We start from the raw sequence: 12079 nt of genomic DNA on the forward strand, positions 1-12079 counted from the left end.
TTCAATTGTCATTTTATTTCTAATGTTTTAATGCATCTTTCCATCATAGTATTTATTACTACTGAGTTAAATCTCCTGGTAAATCCTTTTCTACTGTAAAATGCCTTAAATCAATATCAGAGTATTATGTACCTGATGAACATTTAAGGATCGAGCAGTTGGTTCTATTAGGGATGGAAAATCTTAAGGGTAAGAGCAAAATAAAAGCATAAAAGTTATAAACACCAGTGGCAAGTATCCTGAGGAACTGATTTTAAGTTCTTGGTTTAGTAAATCTGGAGATTGAGACACCCAGTTCTTATCTTGGAGGAAAATATGAATCTATTATCTACTTTCTGCCAAAACTCTTGCTTCTTTGCAATTCCAGTTGCATATAATAATGGCTTAAATATTTATTGGAATCTTTGAAAATACATGTAATTTGATTTAGTTCATGATTACCATATCTTTTATGGCACCAAATAAGAAATAGTAGGCCCATAAAACAGTATGTTGTTGGCTGCCTGAGTATCATAAGTATTTACACATGAACAGGCCAGTTTTATTTCCTACACAAATTCTCTTGTTTTTTATTACCAAAAAACACCCCTCACAATTTTTTGTTTGGCAGCAACAAAGGTAATAGTTTACTAAGTAATAGCCCAGGAAGGGAAATGTAAGAGTATGAGTTATGTCTCTTTGATTAAGAAAGACCTTAAGAGTACTGTAAAGTATAAAATATGTATTTTGCTTAATTATTATAGATAAACGGTAAACACAAATCAACAAGACAGTTTTATGTGTGAAATTCCATGTGTTTGCTGTACGTAGGATACCTTTTGATGCTAACAGTTGGCTGTAATTGAGCAAGTGGAAATAGTTAATAGAGAAGTATTTCAATTCTGACAGGATTGTTCACAGAGGAGACATTTGCATCATTAGTGTTTTGTACTTGAGTCATAGAATTCACATTCCAGTCCCTCAGATTCCCATCTTTAAAAGAATTTCTTAGATAACATTTTATGTGCATTGTTTTCTCTAGAACTCTTTTCCATGGATTTATGAAAATATCAGCTGTTCAGAGAAATGTTGGAAAGACATTTAATGGAATAAGGATATGTAATGTTATTGTTGCTAGTTGTACCCTTTAGAGTTGTAAATTGAAGATTTCAGCTTTAACTATTTATTTGTAAGGAGGAAGAAATAAACCAATTAGTGGCTTGAAATCATAATTCTCACATTTCATTCTCTTAATTGGCAGAAATGCAATCTCTCTGTCAACACAAGAAGGTAATGGTAGTAAATTTGCTTACTCTGTTGAATCAATTCAGTGCATTGGTAGCTTGGAAACATTTCAACAAAAATCTTATGTGTGATCCTGGATTCTGTTCAAGATGCCTGCAGTGCAAATGAACTTTTTCAGCTACAGACAAAAGGGAAACCTCCCCACTACATTTTACTTGCTGTTGTGTAATCAGATGCAAGTGTTTGTAAGATTAGTCAAAGGCTAACATAGATGATAAATATTAAAAAGGTTTTCTGCCCTTAATCTGTTTATGGGATTTAGACACACACTTGAAAGTAAGCATTGATGGTGTTTACATGCAAGCAGATATGGTCCCCTGTTCATCCCTTGATCTGTTTCTGCTTAGGGGCAATAATTAGATATATAGCCAGAATATTACTTTCTGAGGGTTTTATAGTCTTGTGTTTAGAGGTCATAATATACATGTACCACATTCCAGTCAGAGTTCAGCATTTATTTATTTTTTTTATGTACATTTTTATATACAACAAACAAGCACTTAGAAGGGTTGAAATTTATAGGTCAAATAATTCAATAAGAAAATGGTCAAGACTCAGGACAGGTGTTGTAGAACCACTGTTGTTATCCTTGTTAATTCAATCTTTACTTGCATTTTTTGTGTCAACGGAATGTAGAACAAATGTGACATAGTATAGAAAAAATATGAGGAAGTAGTGATAAACTATTTGAGATAATGTCTAGATTTGAAAAATTAACTTATATTTGCACTTCATTTTGTGCAGTGACTATTACAGGTGCACATGCATACAACCTGCTGAGAAAAAGAAATCATCATACAGCACTTAAATTGTGGTGTTCCAAATTTATATCCCTTACCCCTTAATTCATACTAAAGAATGTATAGAATATTGCTGAGAAGTATATACATGCATCTCCACGGGCCCTAATTAATTCATAAGGTGCAGTCTGAAGCAGATTATAGGCCAAGGAGAGAGAAGTTGTATGCTGGAAAAGTAAGGGGCTCATAGTGTTGTTCCTTATTTGGGTTTCTTCATTAGTCAGTATTTTTCTAAAAAATTGTTTTGGTGATGGGGTGGAAGTGATATTTTTTGTTTTTATTGGTTCTCAAGATTAGAGGTTATAAGGTCACTGTTCATAAATTTGCCAGACATGTTTGAACTATAAAAGATTTTAATGTCAGGTTAATTATTTGAAAAAAGGGAGATTTAATAAAAATGAACTATTTCTTTCTGACATTCACCAGGGTTCGACACTAACTTTTTTAGGCTTTAGTCCGGCCGGACTAGTGCTTCTTTACTTTTACTAGTCCGCATGCAATTTTATGAGTCCATCAATAAAAGGAAACATCAATGTTTTGTAACATTGATTTAAAAATAAATATTTCAATTTAAGTTTTTATACTTTTTTTAAATAAACAAAGCATTCACGTGAAATGATTTATTCCACAGCACAGATTCGTTGAAATCTTGCGTTCAACGAGTACGAACGTATTCCCGATCTCGTTCTTTTTCTCTTTACATTACATCCAAAATGTCTGACCTCGTTCTTTTGCGTGTCATATAAATTATGATAGCTAAAATGTTTTACTTCATATCAATCAGTCTGAAAATTAAGCACTTATTCATGTCTACTACCCACCAAGAAGCTAGAAAGCTAAAAATAAATGCGGGGTTTTCCAGTAAAAGTTGTGGAGAATCGGACATTGGTAAATTATTAATATTGTTTTCCAGGAATTTTTATTGGTCCATTCGGACTAATTAGCCACAAATTTTATTAGTCCGAATTAAAATGTATTAGTCTGAGACTAACGGACTAACGTTAGTGTCGAACCCTGCATTCACCTTATTAAATATGATACTAGGAAGATAAGTATTGATTTCCACTGTCAAAGGTCAAGGTTAGCAACTTATGCCAAAGAAGGTTTTGACTGGCATGGACATAAATAATAATTTTTGTCATTTGTATATCTTTGTGATGAAATTATATCTTGAAATGATTTACAGATTTGTGTACATTTTGGACGTAAATTCTCATGAATTATGGGGATTTTTGATTCAAAGCCTAAGAAAGTTTTTTTTTGTTAATATTCAGTATTCAGACTGAAACTCAAAATTTACAACTATCAAAGATCAGATGAAATTTTGTATTAAATACAAGTATTTATTATAAGACATGAACATATTTAATGTGTTTAGCTCAGTAAGTGTTCCACTGGATTTATTAAGTTAGTGCACAAACTTCAGCAGCAGGTTACATGGGGTTTTTTCTCATTTCATGCTTCACTTGAATTCAGGTTTCTGCTTGACATATTTTCCCGAGAATTGCTGCCTATTGTTGTGTATCTGTATTCCGAAATTTTGACGAATTTTCACAGGTGTTTACACGGTATATCAGAAATTATGCCATTGCACAACTGCTTAGAAGAGATAGTCTGAGAGAAGATAAGATAACAATATGAAAATAAGGTGGAGCTTTGAAATATGATTGCTTTTCAAGTCCTTGGGTGCATTTTATAACAGATATGCATACACCAGAGATAACATGAATGAAAGTAATTCAAAAAATTTTATACAATCCTTGTAGAAAAAGTCAAGGTGACTGAATTTATCTTCATCGTGGTTGTTGAATCAGTGTCACAACAAGACTGATATTAATTTCCCTGTGGCAATTGACCCAATGATAAAAAAAATTTGCCTGTTATCTATAGATCTATATAAATCTTAACCTTTCAAATTTTGGCTGTTGATTATGAAATGATGACTAGCTGATGAGAAAATACCTTGTGTGGATTTTAATTTGAAAAGAATTTTATCAAAGACATTAAGCCGAAAGGAATGTCAGTAATTAAAATCTAATCAGCTTAATTTGTTAGTAGAATTAATGATACATTGAAGTACCTGCATGAGACCTGCCACAGAGTACTAGTATTTGTAGAAATAAAAAGAATTTGGATCACTTTTTATGTCATGTCTTTATAAGAAATGATTTGGAGTAAGGGAGACTATCCTTGCAACATAATTTCATGTATTAGGATTTATCAACTATATAGGATTTCACTTATTGGAAAAATGACTCATTTTGTGTTGTACATGAGAGAGGCAGATTGAAACTGAACTGTAATGATTTGATGATTATAAACAGGCCTACATAACATTTAGTGATTAATCACATTCTTTGTGAGGGCTGTGTTTTTGGAAGAGGGTATACTCTGTAGACAGTTGAGTGTTTATATTGATTACTGGGAGAAAAATACTTGTTTCATTTTTCCTTGATGTATGTGTTCCCCCTTTCTATTTATTTTGTTTGCATTTTTTGGTGTAAACATATAGTTGAAATTTTTTTGGAAATTATGAGTGTTGGTGATATTCAGTTAATAAATTTTGGTGTGTGACTGTAATATGGAGTTTACGGAGTTATTATGTGTAATCATTCAATAGAAGCTAGGACAGAAGACAGAAATGTTTGATCCATTGAATTCTCATGCATTTGTGTGGTATACTGTGCTATGGGAAGTGCTTAAGAAATAAGATGAAGTCGTTATGCTTGGCCATTCATTGGGGTTAAATGTCCGTGGTGTTTATTGTGTATATGTAATGATTATAAACATTCTGGGATATATATATATATTCGGCCCAACTGATTGTGAACATTTGTGGCAAGAGTTTACTGTTGCTACATGCTTTAATCACATGGGGAAAAATCACATACTTTTAGTCTAGTGCTAGAAGCATGTAAAGGAAATTAGTCATTTTTCATCTCGATATTCTGTGTCCGATGGCGTGTGAGGAAACAAGGAGACATCTGTACAGAGTCTTGTGCTTAACTTGTGTTTTTGTAACAAGTGCTTCAAGATAGTAGTGTGATGTAAACATGGCTAGGTGCTTTGTATGTCAACATGTGCAGATACTTTGGGAATTTCTGACACTTTACTAAAGAGAGAGATTATGGAGATTTAAAATATAATCATTCCACAATGCCATCCAACATTCCTGTCCAAAGGAGGCGTTCAGGGTCCGATTCTGAGGGTGTGGCAGTACGTCAGCGGCGCTCTTGGAGGGCATCATGGCGACATTCTTGGGCCACTGGTCCTTCTCAGAGAAGGGTCAATTTTACACAATGGCGTAGCAAACTCTTTGACAAAATGCCGGACCAATCCTTACACATTACTGTGATGAAGATTTTTAGCTTTGTGTTGCTGATTTTAATTGTTGTGACCAAAATTCTAAGATTTGTGGCTGTTGTGTGTATTTTCATGTGGATAAAGTTAATGAAACTCTGTGAAATTATTGTTTACATTTTTCGTAGGGTATTCAGTGCTGAACCTGACAAAATTAACCAGAATGCTGATTACACTCATATAGAAGGTAAGTAAGATTAATTTAAATCTACTTATATTTGTACAAGATAATATTATTGCTATTGTCTCACACAATTTATATGCTGCTGTATTCCTGTTTGTCTGTCTGTGTGTCTGTTGGATGCATTAATTTGTGTCCTACTCATTCATTTTGGAATTATATTGCTATATATACCTAGTCAAATAGTTCCAGACAGGTGTATCATGTACCCCATAGCCAGTCCTCATTAATGGATTATTAAGTCATTTAGTAAATTTAAGGACCGAAAGGACAATATTGATGAAATACTAGTACAGTAAAACTCAGTTATAGCAAATTCCTGGGGACCTGCAAATTTACTTTGCTATATCCGTAATTTGTTATATCTGTAAAACAAATTCACTAAACCATATAGTGAATTCCCAAGAAAGATTTTTTTTCCCTTTAATAAGCACAACTTCCAAATGTATTTTAGGAAGTATCAAATGCAAAAGTGATCTATGAGTTCAAAAGTTTTCGGATTAAATGAATTTCACATAAAGAAACAAAAATAATGTCAGTTTAGTATTCTAAAAATTAAGATCTGTGAAAAATATGTTAAAGAAGTAAATGTTGTTATTTTTAACTTCTAGGGGACTTGGAATTAGTTCATTAAATCCGTAGTTTCACTATATTCAGGTTCGTTATTTCCCTAAAATTTTACAAGGAATTGTTAAGAATTTTGCCGTGGATTCCTAACAACTTCGCAATATCCGTAAATTCGCTACATCTGTGTTTGTATTAAATGAGTTCAACTGTATAAAGGTGTTGGGAATTTTATGGATAAAAAGGTCTAGAATTTGTAGGTTACAGAGTTATTAACTCTATACTATTGTTTAAAGCTTAAAATGTCTCTTTCGTCATTACCCCAAAGTCCTACCCTTTCCCACATCTATACTGGGCAGTTGCAGCCAAGGAAATGAAAGTAAACATCTCTGAAAAGATTGACAAGTGACTAAGGTAACTCCTCAGGATGGCACTTTAATGGACATCATTTAAATCCAATTACCAGTACATTGTACCAGGTTTATCTTATCACTGCGGATTTCTTTAGCCTGTGGTCCATAATGGATCATCTTTCTAAATTGAATGAAGGTTATTTTCTCTATATTTAATTGAGTATTCAGGAAATATGCATGTATATGTGATGATGTCTGGTAGAGATAATGTGACCCATGACTTTTAAGTGTAAGTGTATTACATTCCCACTTGCATTATGCATTATTTCAAGTGCAAAACAAATGTCTGGGCTGTTATAGGTATGTCAGACAAATTGACTTGGTTTTAAAGGTCAAGGTCTTTCCCACATCTTCTGTAAGTTCTTGTACAACAATCCCAAAGGTTTTAATTAAAGAAAAGTATTGCTGCAATAGTGTTATGTTTTTGAGAATATGCCCTAATCACTTTCAGATGCACTTGCAGTTTTCCAACAGTGAAATCCACACATTTCTAACACATTCACTTTTGAAGTTGAACTCAATGTGAGAGCATTTGTTGTTTACAATGCTGTTTAGATGCTGGGCAGAAATGAGAAAAAATGTAGAACAATGTTATCCCTGTCTATGTATTGCTGCATTTAATTGCATTGGCAAGATTTTTTTAAATTTCAGTTATTTTCAAAGTTTTGTAGCTCTAGACTGTCAGTACTTTGTAGTACAGTTGCAGAGATTTTTTTTTTTTTTTGGGGGGGGGGGGGGGGAGGGGGGGGGGCTGTTGTAATAAATTTAAATCAGTTTTATTGACATTGATAGCAGAATTACTGAAAGTCAGATGGAGGGACTCAGAGTTGCACAAGATTTTGGATAAACCTGTACTCATAAAAATGCATGGAAATTTATTTACATTAGGAAGAATTAAATTAGATTCCAGACTGTTATTTTACTCAATTGTTATTTTATTCATTTTTTATTATGTTCACTTTCATATCCTTGTTTCCTTATTATTTCAAATTAGATCCAACCCAGCGCACACTGACCACAATTAGTTCCTCTTTGCAGTATCTTTATAGTATTAATCTAACAGTTAATCAATAGTTTGGTCCATTCTCCTGATAAATTGGTACATGTATTGTTTTCTAGTCTGATTTTGCAAGGCCAATGTAAAGGCAGGTAATCAATAATTGAGTGTCATATGAAACATGGGCATAGAGACATATTTATTATGTATAATGTAATATGCATGTTCTTCAAAGAAGGAAAGAACATAGCTAATTAAGTCTTAAGATAAATGTCCATGATTAGAACAAAATGAGAAAATTGAAAAGTAAATACTCTACCACAGTGAAATTTATATTGAAATTTCAAATACCTATATTAGATAAAGTTATATTTGCTGTAAAATATATAAAAAGTAAGCAACAATTCCATTATAATGAAAATATTCCTGTATTAAATAGCATGTTCACAGCAAAGTAGACAAAATAAACTTTTTCCACATACTCTAACATAATTTTTCCATACTAGGTTTAATGCCAATACTTCTAAGGAATTGTATGTCTTAGTGGCTTAATAAGTGTTTGTCTTACTAATGAAAACTTAAAATCAAAATGAGTGACTGGTGACCTATTGCTATCTGTTTTTGTCCATCATCATCTGTTAACATTTAAACATTTTCTGCTTCTTCTCTAAAACAGCTAAACCAATTTCAACCAATTTTGGCATATGACATCTATGGACATTAAAACATTTTCTGCTTCTTCTCTAAAACAGCTAAACCAATTTCAACCAATTTTGGCATATGACATCTATGGATAAAGGGGAACTTTTGTGAATTTCATGGTCCCTACCCCCTTGGGCCCAAGAGGTGGGGCTAAAACCACTTAAATTAATGCAATCTTTAAAAATCTTGTTTACTCCAGGACAGCAAGCAGTTAAACTGTTAGCATGATTGTAATAAGAATTGAACCCTCTACCAAAATTTTGAAATTCATGACCCTGGGTCAGGGGTTCTGGAGTTGTGGTTGAGCTCTATTGATAATATATTGAAAATGCATACATTCTCTGAAAAGCTTCTCTCCCCCTGTATATTTAGAAAACAAACTAAGTGAATAGTTCTGATAAGCAAGGGTTCCTCTTCCAAACTTGTGAAATCCATGGCCCCTGAGTCAGGGGTTCTGGTCTTAGGACATGGCTCTATTGATCATAAAGTGAAAATGCATTATTTCTTTGAAAATCTTCTTCTCTGCTCCTGGGTACTATGCAAAGAAATAAAGTGCATTGCTATAATGAGCAAGTTATGTTCTTCTTGTATTAGAGTGGAGCTCTAGTGAAAATACATTTATTCTTTGAAAATCTTACCTGCTATTGGGTATTTAGCAGATAAACTAAATGCATGGTTATGATAAGCAAGGGTGTCTCTTCCAAAATTAAGAAATTCAAGACCCCTTGGGCAGGGGTTCTGGTGTTAGGGTGGGGCTTTGTTGATCATATAGTGAAAATGCATTAATTCTTTGGAAATCTTCTCTGTCGCTAGGTATCTAGTAGACAAACAATCATGAGCCCTGAGGATGCCTCTTCCTAAATTTTGAAATTCATGGCCCAGAGGTTCTGGTGGTGGGATGGGGCTATTTTGATTATATAGTGAAAGTACATTATTTCTTTGAAATCAAAATGCATAGATGCTTTGAAAATCTTCTTTTCTGTTCCTGGGCATTTAAGAGGCAAATGGAGTACATAGTTGTAATGAGCAATGATATTTTTCCCAAATTCATAAATTCTGGACCACTGGGTCAAGTATTCTTGTGCTGGGCAGGACTTAATTGATCTCGTAGGGAAATTTGTACTCTACGAAGAAGGGTTATTCCGTTTTGCTATTCACCCATGATAATTAATTATTGTAAATAATGTAATTGAAGGGTGAATTGAACAAAGAATTATACAAGAATTTTTAATACATACCCTGATAATACAAAAATTACTTTTCATAATTTTCAATGGTCAGGTAGACTTGTAAATAATAGACAAATGAAAAATGAGACAAAATACAGTGTACCTTATCTTTGTACATCAAATGTTCTTCAAAGACCAAGAGAGGCTAATGTAATGTGCTCAAGCAATATTGTTCTGTTTAAGTCTGTATGGTGAGAGTGACAAATGGTAGTACAGTACAATTCGTTTATTATCATAGTTTATTTGTCAGGCCAAAACTTTATAATAAGTGACTATTATAATAACCATGGTCAGTTAAAATTCTAAAAAAAAACAACATTATGCTGAAACATAACGTATGCCTGTGTTCTTTTTCCACATCTTATGTTAATTTCGTTTTTGCTTTTCAGGCTTCTTTAAATGACATGATAATTAACTATCATCATATTTACTTACTGTTTCAAGACATTTTTCAATCAATAAATCAAAAAAATTCTCTTAAATATCGTTAAACACTATTCAAATTCAAATAAACACTATTCAAATTCAAAGTTTTATATCACTTAGCATCCATCTTTCTACTTTAGTTTTTAACTCTGATCAATTCATACAACCGACATTTCGTTTTATTACGTTGCCTTTCAAATGAAATAATACCAAAAACATTGAATACAATCAAAATGAGAAATTTAGCCCTTTTTACAGCTCTTTTGTCTTTCAATACATACTATCTGTCTTTGCATCATTAATATGTACTCTTAAATCTATTTCAAAGATTTCATTCTTGTCCCCTAAGCTTAACCCTTTTGAAAGTTATTGCCCCTTGTGCTAAAAACCTTGTTATAGCTACTTCTCCGAAACCATAAACCGCAGAGACACAAAACCTTCACTAATGTCTTCAGGGTCTTTAGACACAACTTCAATCTATAAAGTGCAAAAGGATCCGATGACCCCTTAAATGAGTTATTGCCCTTTAACGTCTTTGCGCTTACTATTAAACTTTATAACTTTAAAATTAAAAGTCGTAGAAGCATGGGGTCAAGTGCAATATGACCCTTGACCTTTGACCTTGAATATTTGTTCAAGGTCAAAGGTCAAGGTCATGTTAAAAATTTCAAACTTTTCATTTTTTTCCATTTTTCAAGCCATTTCTGGTTTCTCTTGTATAAAAATAAACGGTAGAGAGTTAAATATGCAGAATATATGAAATTTAAAGAAGGTGGAAAGACCTCTAATTGTTCGAGAATAATTAGTCTACTAGTTGTTATATATAATCTTAAACATGACAAAATGTATGTGAGAATAAAAACTTTGGTGAGCAAACAGACTCGCGTAATAACGTGAACAAAGTTCTCATGAATAAAAAGTGATTTACAGTAAACATTCAACTCAAAATCTAGATTTGATTTGCATGAAGCACTTCTAATCCTTATTCCTCCTTGTTCTTTCAAAACAATTTTCCTTTCAATAATCCATTTTGAGATTGATGAATTTTAATGTTATATGTTACAACTCCTCCAACTAGTGAAAATTGTTGGCATCATTTAAAAAAAAACATTCTTCTCAACACCATAGGGCCACAAAAGACAATACTTTCTTAAAATATATATATAAAAAAATATTCTTTCCTCGGGAACAGCAGGGCCAGTGTAAGTTAGGTGACCATTAGGGCCCATGCATCCCTGTTTTACGAGTTTTGGGAAGGAATTTTTTTTTTAGGGGTAAGGTGGGGGTGGATTTCAGATGTTCAGCATTGGGGAAAATGCAAAGAAGTGCTATCTTTAGGTTATTATGTAACCTGGTTTGGCAGGATGCCTTTATTATTAAGACCATCCTTCATGACTTTAATGCAGTGAAGTGTTTTGATAAAGGTAAACCAAACCTTTCTGTGGGTGGGAGATAAATGGATGAGTGACAAATTAATGGAATTCTGTCTCAAGTTTTAATCAACTTTATATCTACACAGATACTACACTCCCTGGATCTCATCAATTTAAAACAGATGTTTGTAAACAACCTCATATATTTTAAATATTTCACTCTTCAGATGAAATATGCAATACATATCTATGTAGTAAATACAGTGTTTTGATAACCCATTTCACTTTCTCTGAATTTGTTGTGCAAATGTAACATCTCTCTGGTTACTTCAACACATGCATACTCTACTGAACACATCTTTGTTTTGATTGATATGATATCAAACAAGGCATTTGAGTAAACACTTTATGTATTCTTAGACTATTTTAGCAAAGGAAGGAGCAGGTCAACGGAGAATGCTTTATTCATTATTGCACAGATGTCTTTGAGTTTAAAGAGTTTCTCTGCATGTGTAACTATGCCCATTACTTTTTAACTATTTGATAGACTTCATATTCAAGGCAAAGGTCAAGATATATTCTGGACAAGGTCATATGTAGTGATCAATATCCCTCTTACATATATTGAAAGAGGAACTTTACAAACATCCTCTCTACTACTGCGAAATCATTAATTTTTGTGGGGGGTTAATTTTCATTGTTTTTCATGATATGAAAAGACCCACAAATTCAAGTCCACCACGAAATGTT

General features: G+C 32.8%; 1 protein-coding gene across 1 annotated transcript in view; it reads left to right on the plus strand.

The window, feature by feature from the left end:
• Nucleotides 1–12079, plus strand: part of LOC133172995 (kalirin-like) — a 148302-nt gene that overhangs the window by 39688 nt on the left and 96535 nt on the right. The window contains exon 17 of the mRNA XM_061307863.1: nucleotides 5573–5631. Within this exon, the coding sequence (XP_061163847.1) occupies nucleotides 5573–5631 (59 nt within the window). The remainder of the gene's footprint in view (nucleotides 1–5572; nucleotides 5632–12079) is intronic.

Source organism: Saccostrea echinata, unplaced genomic scaffold (genome assembly GCF_033153115.1).
Source record: "Saccostrea echinata isolate AGI-Se365-2 ecotype Australia unplaced genomic scaffold, CSIRO_AGI_Sech_v1 ptg000056l, whole genome shotgun sequence".
NCBI classification, from domain to species: domain Eukaryota; kingdom Metazoa; phylum Mollusca; class Bivalvia; order Ostreida; family Ostreidae; genus Saccostrea; species Saccostrea echinata.